Source organism: Tamandua tetradactyla, chromosome 10 (assembly GCF_023851605.1).
Source record: "Tamandua tetradactyla isolate mTamTet1 chromosome 10, mTamTet1.pri, whole genome shotgun sequence".
NCBI lineage: Eukaryota > Metazoa > Chordata > Mammalia > Pilosa > Myrmecophagidae > Tamandua > Tamandua tetradactyla.
The window spans coordinates 22,354,738-22,374,616 of record NC_135336.1 but is presented as its reverse complement, the minus strand read 5'-3'; the positions used below and the strand labels follow the sequence as shown (position 1 = coordinate 22,374,616).

At 51.6% G+C, this 19,879-nt stretch overlaps 1 protein-coding gene across 1 annotated transcript in view; it reads left to right on the top strand.

Moving 5' to 3' along the window:
- The window catches only part of PDIA5 (protein disulfide isomerase family A member 5), a 97,807-nt gene that overhangs the window by 31,892 nt on the left and 46,036 nt on the right, over positions 1–19,879 (top strand). The window contains exons 4-8 of the mRNA XM_077118138.1: positions 4,539–4,622; positions 4,865–4,910; positions 8,892–8,984; positions 12,101–12,161; positions 17,325–17,392. Coding sequence (XP_076974253.1) covers positions 4,539–4,622; positions 4,865–4,910; positions 8,892–8,984; positions 12,101–12,161; positions 17,325–17,392 — 352 coding nt within the window. The remainder of the gene's footprint in view (positions 1–4,538; positions 4,623–4,864; positions 4,911–8,891; positions 8,985–12,100; positions 12,162–17,324; positions 17,393–19,879) is intronic.

Here is a 19,879-nt window from a genome sequence, read left to right as displayed (position 1 = left end):
ACTACATTTTACAGCCTGGGAAACAAGCAGGGGCCCCCTCCAAGGGCCACAGGGCTGGTGGCAGAGCCAGATCTGGGAGCCGACCTTCTAGCTGGCTGTTCGGCTGTCCTCCAGGAAGGGGCTGGTACTTAGGCTTTGCCTCATGAAAGTCGGCTCAGCTGCCCTTCCGATGCTGCCAGGACCAAAGGCCGCCCACTGTCATCCCCTTGGATGATTGTTACTGCCCTGAAGATCCGGTAAATAGGGCACCCCGCACTTACAGCAGCCCCTGCAGCCTAGGCACCAGGCACCCCACAGCCGTGCCAACTAAACGCCCCTGCATGTGTGCCTCCCTGGGCGGGGGCGGGAGGGAAGTGGATAGACCTGTGACATTTTCATCTGTGCTCTGGGTAGACGAAAGCCAAGAAAGGAGGTGAGGAGGGATGAGATGCAGCAGACTGGTGGCCTGGAGCAGGAAGTGAGTAAATGGGCAAAGGGAGGTGGGCTCTAGCCTCCGTGCCTGGGCTCTCGAGCAGTGGCTGGTTCGACTAGGGGAGGAGTGGGTGAGGCCCTTGCACTGCTCGGTCACTCACCAGGGTCCATCGTGGTTCCCTTCCTCCCCCTTGATTTCAGCAAAGCGGCTCTTCTCCCAGCTCACCGCCTCTGTCTCCTAGAGCCTCATTCGCTGGGAAAGGAGACGGTGAGGGAGGTAACCAGTAGATCAGTTAATTGCACTTCATCTTTCAACCCAGATCCTTTTAAGTCACTGAGTTGGGTGCTTTTTACTCCTGTTCTTGAACCCATGACTTTTATTGCCAGTACTGCACAATTAGGGCACATGCACACTCACATTTATATACTCCGAGAGATGGGAATCGGGTGGGGGCAGATTGGAGAGAACACAGTCAGGGATTGTTCTCTGGAGGGATTCCTGGAAATTATCCGGCAGAGCCCAGAGAGCCAGACGTGCAGAGCCGCATCCTGGCAGCAGCGGCACCGCACCAGTCAATTCACAATTCATTCCGTCCATCCACCCGCTCCATCAGGTTATTCACAGAGTGCCTACTCTGTGCCCGCTACCACTGTGACTCTGTGGAAATAGCTGTGACCCTAGCAAAGCCCTCACCTTCATGGAGCAAACATTTCTGATGTGGGAGTCAGTGGACAAGTGAGACAAGTGGACAGGTTGGTCAGATATCGGCAGGAGCTGTGGAGAGAGAGAGCAGAGGAGGGTAATCGGGAGTCCTGGGCGTGGGTGCCCACGGCTCTGGGGTCTCTCAGACATGCGCCTGTGCACTCCTTGGCGAGTGTATGTGTGTGTGCATGAGTGTGTACACATATCTCGTGTGTGTCCTGGGCTGGGGAGAGAAGACCAACTCTCGGTTCTCCAGAGTTTGGAACCAGGAATCCTGTGTTGGAGACAGAGGTGGTGACGGTCTCTGGAGTGAGGGCCACGGGCTGTGGGCTGGGTGGGACCTCGGGGTCCCTCGGGAGAACCTCCGAGCCCTCCCAGCCCCACTCAGACAGGACCTCGGGCTGCCGCAGCATGACTTTCCCATGGAATGGGTTCTGGCAGAGTGGGCAGGGACTTGAGTTTGAATGAGTCTGAGTCCTGTCACCCCTCCCTCTGCTTTGTGAAAGTCACGAGAAGAGGCCCAGAGCCAGGCTCTAAGGAAGAGAGAGCTGCTGCGGTGGGGTTTCTCCCCTCCCTCGGCTGCCTTGCGGAATCTGAGCACCACGGCTGCAGGGCACGCACAGACGTCAGCGAGCAGGCTGTTGGGGAGGTCCCTGCCCCGGCCGCATTTTGCTGCTCTTGGATGGACAGTAAGCGGGCACGCTTGGGCACAGCAGCCCAAAGCAGAACAAGGAGAGTGCCCAGTGAGCAGTTGTAAACATTCTGAGTCAAGCCCCTCTGTCCTGGGGAATCAACTTAGGTGGCGAAAAGGCACCTCAGATGCAGTTGCTCCCAAAGACAGCGGCCACCTGTCAGCTGGCCTCAGCCCAGAGCCCCGGAGGGATGGGGCAAGACAAGCCCAGCTGTGGTAGCTGTTGTCAGTAGAGACGCGCGTGGCATCCCCAGAGGGTTTCCAGGGTAAGAGAGTATCCAGCCTCCAGATGGCATGGGCTGCCCTTTGACGGGTTGTGCTGGTTTGAAAGGATGTATGTCCCCAAGAAAAGCCATGTTTTAATCAAAATCCCATTTCGTAAAGGTAGAATAATCCCTATTCAATACTGTATGTAATCAGATCATCTCCCTGGAGATGTAATTTAATCAAGAGTGGTTGTTAAACTGGATTAGGTGACAACATGTCTCTACCCATTTGGGTGGGTCTTGATAAGTTTCTGGAGTCCTATAAAAGAGGAAACATTTTGGAGAATGAGAGATTCAGAGACAGCAGAGCAGAACAACATAGCCACAAGAAGCAGAGTCCACCAGCCAGCGACCTTTGGAGATAAAGAAGGAAAATGCCTCCTGGGGAGCTTCATGAAACAGGAAGCCAGGAGAGAATGCTAGCAGATGATGTCATGTTCGCCATGTGCCCTTCCAGCTGAGAGAGAAACTGTGTGTTTGCCATGTGCCTTTCCACTTGAGAGAGAAACCCTGAACTTCATCAGCCTTTTTGAACCAAGGTATCTTTTCCTGGGTGCCTTTGATTGGACATTTCTATAGACTTGCTTTAATTAGGACATTTTCTTAGCTTTAGAACTATAAACTAGCAACTTATTAAATTCTGCTTTTTAAAAGCCATTCCATTTTTGGTATATTGCATTCTGGCAGCTAGCAAACTAGAACAGAGGTCTCCTGATACATGTCATTACCCCTCCCAGCTCTCCTCCCCACCCCCAGCTCAGCTCTGCACTGACTCTCTGGACTCTCCCTGTTCTAAACTGTCCTCACGGCCTTGGAGAGCAGCCATTGTGTTCATCACGCACTGTTTGAGTCCTGCTGTTTGCCAGGCCCTGGCGTGGAAGCTGCGGTGGCTGCAGAGATGACTGAGATAGCTGGGGCTAAGTCAGAGGGAAAAGCCCTGGGCGTGAGTTGAAGTGGAGGCAGGCAGTGGCCTGGGAGTGCCTGACAATCCCCCTCTTGGACCCATGAGGTCCTCTTTTGTGAGACATACTTCTCAAATTGCAAATTGCATATTTATATTTAAAATGAGGTTCTGCTGTTTCGACTGTCCATCCATGAGTGTTGCTTCTAGAATTGGCCTGAATGGTTTTAATTAGTTCACCTCTTCTGGGGGCTGGGGCACAGGGTGCAAAACTGACGGCTGTAGATGGCGGTGAGGTATGAAAACAGGTAGGAGGAAATAGAGAGGCTTCCCTCAGGTAGCTGCCATTCCTGGAAGGAAAAAATTCCTGCAGAGACACGTGTCCTGTAGTCAGCTCTGACCAGTGGGTGCTGGATGGCCAAAACACCTTCTATGGAGATCTATGGAGGGGCCCCAGAGTTATGGGAGGTGGAGGCTGTGTGTGGGGGGAATGGATGCCTTTTGCTGCCTGCTGGGAAGCCCTGGCTGTGTGCAGTGAGGTCCTGGGGAAGCTGCAAGAGGAGGTCAGGTCTCCAGGAGGGCAGGTGTAGGGCCCCGTGGAGGATGTACATCTAAAGGTGCAGAGAGGAGGAAAAGTCAGTGCAGGACGGTGGGCGCAGGCAGGTGTGACAGTCCCCTGGAAGACGGGTTGAAACCGCTTTACTCAGCCCTACCACCAGCGTTTCCCATTCCCTGGGGCTGGGTGGGACTGAGAATTTGCATATGTAACAGGTTCCTGGGTGGTGCAGCTGCTGCTGTCCAAGGACCACATTTTGAGAACCACTGGCCCAACAGGAAGGACCCCCCAGGATCAGATGAGATCCTGAGTGCTTTGTGAACTGGGAATGGCACCAAACACACATACTTCTTATCAGGGGAGCTGCGAGCATGTCATATCCCAGAAACCCAGGGAGGCATGTCCCCTTTTTATCTTTTTGATTTTCATCGGTATCTGGTCAGATTTCATAACTTCTTCCACATCATAGAATATTTTTCTCTTATCCTGGCCAGATGGTGTATAGCGGATGGCATACGGTGCTCATTAGAGCTTTAAAAACAAAAACCCTGTTTGGGCCCCACCCCTGCAGAGATTCTGATGCAATGATCCAGAGAGGGACAGGCAATTTTTTTTTTTTAAACTTCCCCGTGTGATTCTAACGAGGAGCCAGGGTCAGGAATGTTGCATGGCATGAACTATGAATAGTTCATGTTTCTTCTTTAGAATGGATCGCCTACCTGCTAAGCTTCTGGGCACTTCTTTATTCGGATCTGAGTTTCCCCTTGCACATAGTGACATCCGCTCCTACCTGCTCGTCCCTGTCCTCGCAGTCAGCCCAGATCCTGTCGATGATTCTCCTTCCTCTAGTGCCCTGGAGCTCCTCTCTGTTTAGGTCCCCCCTCCCTTGCTATTGAGAATTCCAAGTTACCCGGTTTATTTCATAGGCCACCAGAAGAAGGTTTTGCTCTGTCAGTACTTTTGTGAGGACTTTCAAGAAACAAATGGCTTCTAACATTGATGTCTTTCAGGGATCCCGAGAGTAGAAAATTGTGTAAGAAGATGAGAGTTGACCTGAGCCCAGAGGACAAAAAGGTCGACTTATTCCATTACCAGTAAGTACACATGGGTATTTCCAATGTCAAGTCAATGCTGAGGGCTTCAAGTGGTTTTCCCAGGGAACAGGGATTTTTAGGTTAATTTTATTTCAGAATGATTTTTTTTTTACCATTAGTTTATTAAAAAAAAAATCCTGAACTGTGTTCAATAGCTAAATCTTATTAAGATGCTGCAGGAAACCAAAGGGACGTAGTTTGACAACCATTCTTAACGTTAATGCCTTTTTCTCATTTGACAGGGACGGTGTATTTCATACTGAATATAACCGAGCTGTGACATTTAAGGTAAATTTTCCTCCCTCATTCTCAGCAGAGGCAGAGCCTGAGTGGATGCCAAAAGTCTGAGTTCTCTTGGAAAGGAGGAAGGGCAGATTGCACAAATAGCTCTTCCGGATGACCGGAGGGATTCTTATCTCTTCGGCATATGCCAGGAGAGGATCTGGTGGGAAAATGAGAGCTGTTAACACAGGGGGGATGGGCCAGCCTTGTAGATGAGTTTGTGGATTTATCAGCACTTGTCCCGTGCAGCATGAGACATGACACCCTTCTTTTGCCTAGGCTTCAGAGCCCTCCCCTCATCTCTAGTGTACTGGCACCCCATGGCGTCCTATGGGCCCCACAGCCTGGAGGGGACTTTGTACTCCTAGGCTGGCAGCGGTACAGGACATGGGCAGGTTGGCACTTTGGGACCAAGTCAGCTTGTTCAGATGAGATGTGGCTGTCACTGAGATATTCCCTGCTACAAATCCAGTTTCGATGTAGATGGAAAAGCACAAATGAAAAATAAATATGGGGATGCTGCAGCCTGCAGGTGCCTACCTGTTATCACAAAGCTGCTGCCCTCCAGCCGTCCTTCTTCTTCATAGGCATTCTCTTCCTGCCATTCCCCTGCCTTAGCTGGGGCTGTCACTGTATCAAAAGAAGAAATATCTTTCTCTTTTCTGTCACTTTCTGTGACTGTCCTGTTTCTTCGGCTGGGTTGGATCCTTTGTGCTTGTCTCTTTGTTTTTCCTTCTCCATCTGCTTCTCCTCCCATTCTTTTTTGTCTTGTCCATCTGTCTATGCAACTGTCAGTGCCCACCTCTCTCTCTCTGTGGATCCATCTCCCTCCAGCTCTCCCCCCCAGGCCATTTCTTGTTTATCTACTAACACAAATTCTTTTTTAATTTCCTACAGCCTTTTACTTTATACAGAGACTCCTGATTACTCATCATCTTAACACCCACTTAGACACAAGAGCAAAATATGCCATCTAGAGTTGCCTAACCATTTTCATTCTGTGTTAAGATATCACCTGAAGTCTTTAGAGAGAGTACAGGCTCCCCAGGAACAAGACTGAGCTGGGTGGAATGGGGGAAGCACTTAGGCAGTAGTGGAAATAGGGGGCCTGGGTGTTTTTGGAGGCAGTGTTCAGTTTATATTAAGCCAGGCCCTCCTAGGAGTCTGTCCTGGATCATGGAGCAGTGAGCTGCAACTATTCAAGACCGTAGCAGGAAGGTAACAGGGAGCTTCTTCTCTTCCCAGGTGCTCTGAGCTTGCCGCTGAGTGCATGGGTACAGAGGCAGAGTCCTGGCCTTTGTCTCTTCCTTACAAAGGCCAGGTGTATGGCATCTGCTTTCTGTCTTCCTTCCTCTGATTTCTTCATCAACAAGCTGAAAAAGCAGGCTGAGCCTCTTACAGAGTGTAAATCTCAGTTTCAGTCGTGAGGACACATGGCAGAGAGAAGGCATCCTTAGTCCTAGGGTCCCCAGAGTGCACAGAGCCACCAGGGGCTGGGGCAGAGTCCTGGAGTTCTCTAGGGCAGGAGGAAAGTGGCATAGCATTTCCCACATGTGCCTGAGGTCTTCTACCTTCTCAACTGGAGCAGCTGAGCCTAAAGCCCTTCTTGGTCACTGACGAGCTCTCCGTTCAGTGTTTCCCCTGGGACCTTACCTCCAGAGAGAGGGAGGGACCCCTGGCAAGCACAGAGCTGGCTCTTGTGTTGACTGTTGCTGTTGTCATCCTGCGATTGGGTGAGGCCATGGTGATAACAGCCCTCGAAGAGCACAGAGGGAAGATAAAAGGGGGCTTATGATATCCCTGTAACTCCTTAAAGCATTTGCAAAGAGGGAATAGAAGAAGAGGAACTTTCTTTTTAAACAGCCTTTTGCTTGTCAGCAGTCGATCCACCGAAATCCTTATGTGAAGGGTGAAGTCCAGATGTGCTGGAGGCCTAAATTCACTGGCCCTCGGATGACCTTCTCCCCAGTCCCTGTAGCTGTGTGGATGGTTTCCTGGCCGTGAAGACACCTTCAGTACTGGGGTGCACTGTCATGTCACTTCCCTGGGATTCAGAGCAGCCAAATAGGACGGTTGAGGGTGGGTTCCCAGAGCTACTCCCTGCAGGCTTTTCCATCCATGGTCTTGTTTAGTTAGACTGAGTTGGAGAGAAGCAATATACTAGATTATTCTTACTTAAGAAAAATCCCCACTTGAAAAGCAAATGGTTTTTAGCATGAATGTTTCAATTGTTAAAAGAGGCTGTTTCTCTCCTCTTCCATTCATATATATCTTTGTTTTCTGACACACCGAGATAGGGCTGTAGTGGTGTGGAGACAGGAACCCCCCTCCAAAGCCGGAATTCCTGACCTATTTGGGGCCCTGATCCCACTGAGAATCTGTGGAAAGCCACAGACCCTCTCCCCAGAATCAGTGCATGTATATACATTAAAGTACATGTTTTCATGGGAATCAGGTTTCACAGACTCCTGAATTCTTTCGTGCACCCTGCACCAGGCTTTCCTGGAGCAGCAGGCAGTTGGGTGCCTGTAACCACCTTTGCACGTGGACCGGGTGGGCAGGTGCCTCTGCAGCTGTGGGTGAGCATGGGTTTAGGGAAGGCCCTGCCAGTTCCATTTTGGCTCATTTTGCCACGGTGAAGCCCTGACAGGGGACTGTGAAAGGACAGATACACCTTCTGCCTTGGCAGGAACAGCCTTTTTGCTCTTGCCAGGAGGCGTGGCCTTTGACAAACAGGGAACATTACCTGAATGAAATCCTGTGAAGTCTTGGCTGCTTCCCATTCTCCCACAGTAGCTCTTTCCAAATGGGAGGTTCTAGAAAGAAGAAATGTCTCACTGAGGTCCTCTCTGTGCGTGACAGTGGATGGGCCGTGTTCCCTTATTAAAAGGGTATTTCTCATCCCAGACATCCCTGCCTCTGTCCCCCAGCTCTCCAGGGACATACCCAGCTTCCTCATCGGTCACTGGAGCTAGATCAATAGAAGTAACAGAATCTTGCTTGATCAAAATTGCAGGACCTCAAGGGCTCCAGCTGCAGCAGCCCCCCTGTAGGGTTGGCATGAGGGAGGCTTGGCGAGTTTCTGGCACCCATATTCTGGTTTTTGCAGACTTCGAGCACCACTCTCTGGTGTGACCATTTAAGAGGAAAGGCAGTGCCCTTCTGGCTAGACCAGTGAGGTCTGGGGGCAGAGGCAGGAGGGACAGTGCCCCTTCCTCCCTGCCCCATTTGTGTCTTCCCCAGGAGATACGGGAGAATATGAATCAAGTGTCCAGATAACAGTGGCCAGCTGAGCCCTTTCTCCTTAGGGTCTTTGTCAGTTCTCCATCCCTGGCAGTCCCGAAGGGGGGCGTGCAGGGAGAGAAGCCCAGCAACAAGCAGGCAGCATCGATGCATTGCCTGCGCTGGGTTCTCCTTGGTCTGAGCACACTACCCGGTTCACATGGCAGAGAGGACTCAACGTCCAGTGCACTCCAAAACCGATTTAAATCACAAGATACCAAGCAGGTTATAAGTAGCTGTGACTGTCTGCTGATGGGATTGACGGAGTTCTAGTGGCCACGTGAATGTGGATGTTTCTGATTTGAAGACTGGAGGCCTTTGTTCCAACTGATGAGAGAGGCTTCCCGGAGGGGTTGAGTTTTAGTGGAAGCAGAAGCGTCTCTGGTTTGAATAAGCGTATGTGTTGTCTCAGCTTTCCCCCCTGTGACGCTGGAGATGGGTGGCTGACCAGGGTGAGTGAGGTCACGTGGTTGATCAAGTCTGTTGTGGGGGTGGTGGAGGGGCGGTGCCTCTCTGGGGGCCCTTTGCAGTGACGTCAGTGAGTGATGGAAGTGGCCCCCCCCCCCCCCCCCCCCCCCGCCAAGCCCTGTGCAGCCCCTTCCAGGCCCTCGGGTCTCCGAGCAGACAGGCGCGGCAGGTTCCTGATCCTCCCCTCCTCTCTCTTCTGGCTAAAATGTGTTTCCTCTTCTTTCTTCTTTTCCTCAGTCCCTGGTGGCCTTTCTGAAGGATCCGAAAGGGTCGCCACTGTGGGAGGAGGATCCTGGAGCCAAAGATGTCGTCCACATTGACAGCGAAAAGGTAATTTATTCCCATCAGCTCTGACAGGTGCTGGAAGCTGCCCCCGTGCCAGGGCCGCCCAAGGAGAGGAAGCCAAGGGACCGAGAAATGGGAGGAGTCTGAGGCTGCTTGTCCCTTGCACCGAGGGAAGATCTGAGAAGGAAGAGTTTTTCTGAGCCTGTAGCAACTTGGTTTCCTATTCTAAGTAGTAGCAGATATACATTCAAAGATGATTACCTTTAAGAAATGTGGAATTCTATACAAATACGCCCTGGATTTTATCCCCTTCCCATCCTTCTCATGTATCCGACTGCCCGAAAAGCTCTCTTCCTTCTCTACCTCCTCATTTTAATATATTTGGACAGATTTAGGCTTTCCTTCCAAGAGCATAGATTTAAATACCCTCCTTTTTATGTAATCCGCATGCTGTTGGCATTGTGGTTTGTTTTTCTAAGCGACAGAATAATCTGAGACAATTGGATTGGGGTTCCAAAGACTTGGGTCAGGCCTGTACAGCTCTGAGGTCACCGTGCAGCTTTGACCAAATTATTTAGTCTCTTAAGCTTCGACTTCCAGGCCGGGGCTGAGAGGGGGTGATGGGGTGAGGTAGGCTGGGAGATGATTCTGCGTTATTACATCTTCCCAAGTGCTTCCCTCATTTAACAAAATACAGCCCGTCCTCGGACACCTGCCCCCGGCCTGTGCCCCTCCTGGGTGAATCGGTCTCACCGTGCATGCGCCTTATTTGTTTACTTGTCCTTCTGCATAAGGGATGGGCAAGAGCCTCTCTAACATTTCACATGTTCCGTGAGGCAGGCAGTACTTTGTGGTGGACGGAGGGAGAATGCTTGTTCACATCTACCTCTTCTCTCTTTCGTTTAAAATCAGTGTCTCTGGGTGGTGCGAGACCGTGACTCAGTGGCGGAGTTCTCACCTGCCGTGCCGGAGACCCCGGTTCGATTCCAGGAGATGCCCATGCCAAAAAAAAAAAAAAAAAAAAATAGTGATTCTAATGCTTGTAGACCAAGAGAAAATGATGTCATTCATGGTCACTGGCGGAGGAGTCACGTGTGATCCTACTGGCCAACCAGGCGCTGTTTATGGTGATTGACATTTCAAGGGGCTGGGCTTCGGAGAGAAAGCGCCAGCATCAGGAGCTAGAAGATACAGGCTTTCTAAAAAGCATGGTGGGGCCACAGGCAGAGGGCGCTTGCCTGGGTATGTGCGCCCACAGCTGTGAAAAAGCAAATAGCCTACACTGGTGGTTGCACATGTTGTTCTTCCTGGGTGGGTTGTATGACAATACATGTTTTTAGCCTCTCTGGAAAGAGATAGCCTGCTCCCTTCCTCACCCCAAACATCCAGGTCCTGAAGTTCCTAAGGGTGTTATTCCGTAACCGTAGGGATATTAAGCAGAAATATTTTTTCGCACCTGCAGATAATACTCATGTTATACTTTGTGATATTTTCTCTCATGTAGAAGCTGCTTTTCTGCTCATTGAATCCCTGTATACAATAACTAAAAGTTCCAAATTCCAGTTGGAATTCCTATACAAATTCGTATTTGGATAGAATTCCACATTTCTTGAAGGTAATCATCTTTGAATGTATATCTGTTACTACTTAGAGTAGGAAACCAAGTTGCTACAGGCTCGGAAAAACTTTTCCTTTTCAGATCTTATGTCGGGTTTAGTCTCCAGGGATTCTAGAAAATCATTTAAGAAGTGTCTGTACCCCCACCACACCCCATCCCCACCCCCAAGAGTGAAAGCGCTCGGTCTCTAATTCTGTTTTAAAATCGACACCTTAATCCTCTAGTTGTGTCAACAAGAATAAATGTTTTAAGAATTATGACATGTTTGAAATTGCCACCAAATATTTGTAATCTGTTTTTTATTTAACTGAAAATTCCTAAGTAATATATCTTCATTATTGAAGTGTTAGAAAATACACCTCAAGCATAAAAGAAAGAATAAAATCATTCTGTACTTTTCCATTGATCAATTGCCCCTGCTGATTTTTTTGTAGCCTTCTAAGCTTTCAGTGTAATGCATACATAAATGTTTTTATCCACAACAATTTCATTACATTTTTTTAACAATTTCATATCATTTTATATGCGATTTTGTAACTTGCTTTTCTCCCCAGTTTAATGTGCCATGCACGTTTTACTGTGACATTAAATATTCCTCTCCATTGTTTTTAATGATGTAATGGTATTCCATTGTGCAGTGCATATCATCATTTATTTACCTAATGCCTTGTTGCTGCCAGAAAGCTGCATTCTGAAGTTTTCTCTTCTTTTTTTTTTCAAAAGAGGAAAGCCTCTAATTTTCTTTTGTAGAAACTGGTCAGTGGAGCTTATTTAATCAAAATACACTGTCATACTACTTCACTGCAGTCCCTGACAGAGTTGCTTTTCCCCATACTTTTCTTCTGACTCTCATTAGAAGAAGTTTCTTACCCTCTTTTACATCAGCACCTGTCATGATCATTTGTCTTTTCACAGTGATTGTATTTATTTAACATATAATTGCCTAACATAGGCATCAGGTGCTGTTCTAAGCATTTTACAAATACGAGCCATTCCATGTATCTTGACTCCTCCCCAGGGGGTAAGCGTGCCTCCTTGTGTATACACGGGGACCCCCCACTGACGTTGGCAGGGCAGGCCCAGAGGCAGGTGGGGGAGGTTAGCGGGCGTGGGGCTCACACCTTGCTTCCGTGATGAGCCGGTCCTCCAGGAGCCCAGTTCCTGCCCAGCCAAGCTGGGCAGATGTTAAACCAACCACCAGCCCCCCAAGCCAGTGGCTCCCTAAGTTTCATGGAGAAGGAGCGGCGTGTTGGACAGCCTCGGAGTCTTCCTCGCTGTAGTCCTGAGTTTTCCGGTGGAGCTGAAAGTAAAGCCGACAGTCTGGTCCTGATGCTTTACCCCCCCCCAGGTGGCCTTTGGAGAGGCGTTTTCCCCTCGGGGCCTCTGCGTCCCCATCGTCATATGTCAGGGAGGTCTAGGATAGGTGGCCTCTGAGGTTCTTCCCGGTCCTGACCTGCCACGGCTCTGGGCTGCCTGCCCCAGTCCCCGGATCAGACCTGTGTGTTGCATGTGACCCGCCTGTGTCCTCTTTTTATTACCTTAGGACTTGAGACGTCTCCTGAAGAAGGAAGAGAAGCCTCTCCTGATGATGTTTTATGCTCCCTGTGAGTGAACTTTGTTTTGGGGGACAGAGTTAATTGTTCAGTCTCTTTTGGGGGGGGTTGAGGAGGGCTTGGAGGTCGGGAAGGGGGAACTGGGACCTAGCCCCGGGCCTCTGACTTACAAAGCCGAGTCCCTTCAGTCACCCCATCTCCCTTGTCTGCGCCTTTTCCCCTTGGTCTTTTCCTTTTCCTCTGGCTCTTCCCCTCCTGCTGCCGACATCAGCTTTACACGCCACTGGAATGGACACCCTCTACCCTCCTTCATCTCAGGTCCCCCATCCTCCTCCCCAGGGACCTCGCCTCCCCTTTCCTCACCTCTTCAGGCCCAGGCCCCCTCTCCTGCTGGCTGTGGGCCCCACTGGGCCCTGTCTTGGGGCTGCTGCTGTTCTGCCAGCCACCCCATCCCCCTGGTCATCGTCACTCCTCACCCTCCAGACCTGGCCCCCCACTCGGGGCAGTGACTCCTCCAGCCCTGGGCCCCTCCATCTCCCTGCTGGGGCCACCCAGGAGGGGTGCGGGCATCAGGATCAGGGACATGGGGCCGCAGCACTTGGGCCAAGCCCCTGTGGGAGGCAGAGGCCATGGGGAGAGGCGGGAGCATGGAGAGCATGACCAGAAGCTCTGGGTTCTGATTCCAGCTCTGCCCCCACCAACGGGGTGTCCCTGGGCATGGCCTTCACCTCTTCGGGCCTCAATTTCCGTCTGTCAAAGAAGGGTGGATGGGAGCCATGGCTTTCCAACTTTATGGACTACATTTCATTGCACCCAGCACCATGAGCATACATAAATTAAACTGTATGTAGATAAGCTGAAGCGAAAGTTTCATAAAACAGTACTTAACCCTTACTACTTGTCACCCATTCTGGTACTTTCTTTGCCCAGGTAGTACCCTCTGATATTTTCTTTTCTAACTGTGGCCATTGCTACTACCTCATAACCCTCTTAATATAGGGTCAGCAAACTGTGGCCCATGGACTGGCTGTCTTTTTTGTGCAAATAAATTTCTGTGCCCATTTGTGTGCACATTGTGGCAACTTTCTGGCTACAACAGCAGAATTGGATTGGATTATTGTGTCAGAAACAGAATGGCCGATAGACCTCAGATATTTATTGTCCTGGCTGGCTCTGCGGTCTGCTGGGTCACCCCGGAGGACCAAAAGACCCTCTGAGCTGCGTCTCTGTGAACTGCGGATGCCCTATGGGAAGCAAAGGCCAGCGTCTGCCTGCAGGCTGGAGAGCTGGGCTGTATGTGCCGGGAGTGGGTGCGCCTTGGCATGGCGCCCCGCACCTCACAGGCTGTGATGTCAGTGTTCTGTTTGCTTTGTAAAGCCCGTCTTGAATCTCCCTCCCCAAGAAAGTCTTTAAGCAAAGGCCTCTCCCTCCACCCCCTGGCGACCGCACTCCCCCAGCCTTGTTCCCCTTTGCAGGCTGGTGACCTGGAGGCAGCTCCCCTGCCTGGGTTTGATTGCCGGGTGTCCACTGTCCCTGGCCTCTCCCCAGACACCTTGCTGGCCCCAGGGTTGTGCCTGCCTTGAGAGGAGGCCCTGGCTTCCCACTTCCTCTCAGGTCCAGCTCTGCCCCAGGGCCATCTGCCCTTTCACCTGGGACAGTCCCTTCACTGATGTTCATGAATTGATTTCACCCGTTTTTGTTTCTCTTTGGAAGGATTTTGTTAACTGTATCAGTCAGTGTTCTCCAGAGAGACAGAACCAAGAGAATGTGTGTGTGTGTGTGTGTGTGTGCTTATTATATATATTATATATTATAAGGAATTGGCTCATGCGGTTGTGGGCCCTGGCAACTCCAGATTCCATAGTGCAAGCTGTGGGCTGGAGGTTCTGGGGAGATTGACACTGAAGTCTCGAAGCAGACCTCCCTCTGCCCTCAGGCGCAGTAAGATGTTCTTACTGTTAGCATCTCCGGCTGGTTGGATGGCCCCACCCGCCTTGGTGAGGGTGACGTCCTTCACTTAAAGTCAGCTGCTTGTAGATGCCAATCCCATCGATGCAGTGCCTCACAGTAACAACCAGGCCAGTGTTTGACCAGACAGCTGCACGCCGTAACCTAGCCAAGTCGACAGAATTAACCATCACCCTGCCCCAGCTGTGAATTGCTTCAGAACTCGCCTGTCTGCACAGCCCTCTGAGGGCTGTGGCCTCTTTTTGCTTAATCTTTGAACCTTTGCGACATAGTCATTGTTACATGAAAATGCAAAGCAGTAGCTAACGGTATATACAGTACACAGTATACATCACAAGGCAGGATTGTGTTGTAAGGATGAGGGTGTCAGCCCAACGACACTCGTTAATTTTTAAAGAGTGGTTGTTTCCCTAGCAGTTGGCATGGAAATGAGTGTGATCTGCCCCCGCCAGCTCACCCTCGCTGCCTGGCAGTGTGCTGGTACCTGTGGCGGCAGACAGATGTGAGCAGAAGCCTTGCCTTTATGTAATAGGCGGCGCTCGGGGCGGTTGGATACCTAGCGTTAGGGAGAAGAAAGCTCAGCCTTGTTAAATTCAGACTTTGGGTGGAAGAGTTGGGTCGGACGGCCTCCTAAGCCACAGAAAACCCCGGAACTCTCTCTTCTTAACGCAACAGAGTTATGCTCCTCTCGTACTAATCCAGTCAAGCCCTCATGGCATCGTGATTCAGCTTAGTACTGGGATAAACAGCAATTCCCTAACTGGGAAGTCTGATTACATTTGGAATAAATGAATCCAGAGGCAGCAGGAGCCTTTAATTGTGGCAGGGAATCTGGGTCCCCAGGGGATATCGGTCACTCAACGGATGTTCGTTGAGTTGGTTCATGAGAAAATGAAAGGGCTGACTGCTCTGATGTTTGGGGTTTGAGGGTGATCACTGGTCTTACCTCGTGTCCTGGCCTCCCATCTGAAGCGGCGGAAAGACAGACTCACACAGGGATCAGCTCTGTGTCTGATACAGTTACATTGGAAACTGTCTTGGCTTCCTATTCTCCTCCATCACCTCCTTCCTGCAGCACTGCTGGCCTCCCCCCACAGGGACGCTGGCTGAGTCACCCTGTGTAGGGGGAAAGGGAGTGAGGCTGCTGCAGGCTGCAGACAGGCAGGCTGGAAGAGAGGCCCTGCCCATGGGAACAGGTACTAGAGTTGGCACCTGCTGGATGGGTGTAGCGGGGTGGGGGTGGGGATGCTGGACTCCTCCCGTGGGATCCAGCCACTCCTCCTACCTGAGAGGAGCAGGAGAAGAGTGGACGAGGGGCTACAAGTATCCCCCTTTTTTTTCTCTCCTGGGCAGTGGAGTGGCATCCCGTCCATATGCCAGGAACATCTCCTCCCTTCCTTACCCCTGACCAGGAGACGAGCTCTCAGGCCTTGTGCTGAACTGAGACCTCCCTCCAGCACTGAGCTTCCCCGCTGAGGGCCGGGCTCTGCCGGCCTATGCCTGGCTGTCTCTGAGCAGGACTGCAGGACAGATGCCATGTCCCCTTCACAGATGGGGACGTGCCAGTCTCCTGCCTAAGGCTACATGGCCATCAATGGGGTGCAGGGCCCGGCCTCCTCCCTCTGCACCGTGCAACCTCCTCCTTCCCCTGTCATGTGGTGTCCACACTGGTGCACTCACATGATGAGCAGGCCCCTAGGGAGGAGCTCGAAGCTAATGTCCCTGTGTCCATCTTCTCCCCTGTGAGTCCTCATGCTGGGAACAGTTTCCCCTGACAAGCATCATCTCCTTCCTTCCCACTGCGAGGCGCGTCTCGCCTTCTGAGGGCAGATGTAATGGGACCGGCTGCAGGCTACTTCACAAGGACTCCTTCCCTCCTTCCTTCCCAGAGTCTCAGTCTGGGCTGAGGACATGGACATGCCCAGGCTTCATACGCTGGGATGCTTGTGTGCGTCCACCTGGCTGCCAGGCAGGAGGGTCGGGGACGGGGTCACAGGGTGTTTGTGGAGTTTTGTGCAGAGCATGCTGCATCTGCATCTGTCCAGTAGACTTGGATCAGGAGAGCCAGGTGGTCTGGAAGGGATTCTCACCTCCTCGGAGCTCCTCTCCGGTCCATATCACCTGCTCACTGCCTGCCGATGTGTCAGCCAAACGCACGTCAGCTAAACACGAATCAGTCTACTGTCATGCAGCCCCGTCTCCTCTGTCCTGCTGGGACCCAGCCCCTGACTGACAGTGTGGTTTCTGTGGCCTTCAGATGCATCATAAAAACTGTCCTGCCGCAGAGCTGTTGTCAGAAAGGGTGACAGCCTGGCACGTTAGAACTCCCTGCATCTGAGGAGAATGTTCTCATGTCTTATGGTGACATTAGCGCCGAAACGTGGCCTGCTTTCAGGGAAGGGGTGGGTTTAAAGCAGTGAAGTAGTAGGGGTTTGGCGTCTGGCTCTCTTGGTCATGAGTCCCCAAAGGCGGGGGGACATTACCACTGCAGGTGAGGAGTGTGACCACAATGGGCCACAGAACCCCGGAGGGTTAAGATGTCACAGAATCCTCAAGTGTCCGAGCTGGAAAGGGTCTGCGGCTGCTGGGTCCAGTCCCTGCATTTACCAGAAGAGACTGAGCCCCGAGAGGAAAGGCGACTTGTCCAAGGCCACCAGCAGGCCGAGTGGGTGGGCTGGCCACCTGGCTCCATCCACGTGGCCAGAACTGGCACCTTTCACCCTCGACCCCCTCCAGTCACTGCTCAATCATCCCCGCTTGTGACAGAGAACAGCAGCCCGAAAATCCCAAAAGTCACTGTTATTTATGGTCACACATTTTTCTTCTTAATGCCATTTGGCTCAGATTCACTTGTAGCCCCTGACCGGGCCGGATGGGAAGGCTTGTAGCTGTGTTCCCAGGGCACATTACGAAGAGGGGTACTTTCCTGATGCCTGTCCTGGTGCGCCCAGTTTCTGTTGAACTCATTGTAGCAGTTTGCTCTTCTCTGGTTGTTTCGCATCAGTTTACCCCGACGAACGTTTTGTTGAGTGACTGCTGGGTTTTGTGTCCAGCTTGATGCCACCCAGACCATGAGCTCTGCTACTTTTGTCTCCTCTTGTGTTTCCCGAGCTCTGGGACAGTCCTGTGCTTCTGGAGGCTGGTAGATGCTTGTCAGTTAGGACAGCCTGAGGAGATGGAAGGGTGGAGGTTGGAGGCCCAGCAGTCACTGGTGACGCTTTTGGTTTTTCTCCTGCCTGTGCCCAGGGTGCAGCATGTGCAAGAGGATCATGCCGCATTTCCAGAAGGCCGCGACCGAGCTGCGAGGCCACTTTGTAAGTGAGGCACTGTGTGCCGGGAACGGTGGGGTGGGGCCCTGGCTTCTCCCTCTCTCACCTGGGGAAATCGGCAGGAGAAAGAGGGCAGGCTTTGAAGTAGTGATGGGGACATTCCCTGCTGCTGCTGGGAATGAAACGAAGCCTGCACGGGGTTTAAAAACCTGCTCTCTGGGCGGGCCACGGTGGCTCAGCAGGCAAGGATGCTTGCCTGCCATGCCAGAGGACCCGGGTTCAATTCCTGGTGCCTGCCATGTGAAAAAAAAAACCCTGCTCTCTGTGGCAGATGAGAACTCCATGCAGTTACTGGGATGAGGGGACTTTGGTGCACATCAAAAGCCAGTGGTGAAATAGGAAGCCTCAAGAAGCACACAAGGTGTTGCCATGGCACCAGGGACCAAGAGCAGAACATGAAGCGTCCAGAATTTGGGGGGTTGGGGTTAGACGCCAGAGTGGGCTGAGCTGATGCCAGGAGCCCAGTGGCGATAAAAGGCATGGGGACCTCACAGTAGGCCCTAAGCACAAAGCAGGTTCATGAATACAGTGACATAGGCATCCAGGGTTCTGAGCTTACTGTGGGGCAGGAAGAAGGGACACATGAGAGCAGCACAAGGCAAGTCCAGATGGCGAGCTGGGGCCTGAGATGCAGACAGTCTCTGAAGGAGACAGTACAGAGAAATGGGAGTGGAGCGGAGAGGGGCCACCTTTAAGGGACAGGTGGGGGAAATGGACCGTCAGAGAAGTGGGAAGAACCAGGTTGGCGCAGAGAGGCAGGAGGTGAGGAGGCCGGGCGTCCAGGAGAGAGAAGGGAAGAGGAGAGGGTGCACTCAGACCTCAGCTGAGAAGGCTGAGCAGTCGCTGGGGGGTCCATGTGACCCCTGCATTTCCCCGCCCTTCCGGGCTTGTTTCTGCTATACCGTGTGTCCAACCATATTTATACTGAACCCTGGGTAGCAAAGGTGTGTGTGTTTTCATGGCACCAGAAACGGCTGCGAGGAAGTGTGGAAACAGCCATGTGCCTCTTATGAAAGGTTATCAGGAGGCACCATCTCGATGGGCTGACCAGGGTCCCATTAAGGGAGTTCTGAGGGCTTGAAACTGCTTCACGATCTTTACAGATCAAATTAAGTCTAGTCAGTCTAGAGTTTAAAGGGCAGCACCCAGGCATGGGGACAGCCCTCCCGGCCCAGCTGCAAGATTGGGTTGCAAAGAACAAGTGCTTTCTCATTTGGCCTCATTCTGGGGAGAGACCAAGGTCCTGCTTGTTTCTCACTAATGAATTTTTAGCAACTTGCCTGGAGTCTTTCGCCCTGGGGGTACGCATAACTGGGGGGTGGGGCCCCACAGATCCCACATTTTAAGCTTATTGAGCCTGCAGAAAAGACTTACCCTCACCGTTCTCCCTACCTGTACCTGCTTATGCTTAGCAAACTGCTGGGCTTAACTTCCACACTTGGGGGTGCGGTGGAAGGTCCATCCCCAAATAAGATCCCGGCCCCGTCAAAGCAGAAAAAGGATTTGCTGCCAGTCGTGTGCTGCTTATGGATGATTTTCCACCGATGCCGCATCCATCCGCCAAGCTCAGTGTTCCTCCCAGCCGCCTCCCATGCTCCCGCAGAGCTTGTCCTTGTCACGCACAGCCGGGTCAGCCTGCTTTATTGTTCCAGCTCACTTTGCTCACCATTTGATATTAACTATGATTTGGTTTTCTCACTGAAATGTGAGTTGCTTGAATGCAGAAGCTGTATGTAATTCATCTGTTTCCTCATAGCAAGTTCATCATAGGTACCCAGTGCCTGCTGGTGAATGAATGAATGAGTGTGTGGTTTGCCACTCCTGGGTCTGTCTCATGTTAAATGCTACATCTGTACTAAGAGTGATGTTTTCCTCGTTTTAAAGGGAACCTGAAGCATTAATTAGTATGGACAGAGATGAGGTGGAAAGGACGTTTATGGAATGGGGATTTCCCTCCAGACCCTGGGCTCACACCAGACTCTTTCTCAGGGGCTGCCCCAAAGAGTATGTGGGTTGAGTACTGTCTCTCCTGCCTGGAGCCAGGTCTAGAAACATAAAAAAAATATCCTTCCCAGTTCCCCAAACAACGTTGCAGTCAAGGTAGTGGGACTGTCTGTGAGCCTGGAGAGCCTTTCTGGGCAAGCCCAGCTGTGACCAGGTATTACTTACCTTAGCATCAGGCATTTGCACTGTATGAACTCATCTGTTTCTTGACTTTTGTATTTTCTTGTTTGGGGTTTGTTTTGTCATGGTTCCCTCTTAGTTTCATAGAAAAGCACCTTCTGAAAAATGTTGACCTTTTCCCAGCTACAGAAAGGGGGAAGGGCCTTGGAGGGGAGCCATCAGCCACATGGGGGCCCCTGGAGGCCAGGTCTCCTTTGCCACATCCCCTCCCCAGAAACCAAGGACAGGGCTGCAGGGTGAGGTGCCCAGAGATTTCCATGCCTTTCTGACTCCACACACACAGCAGAG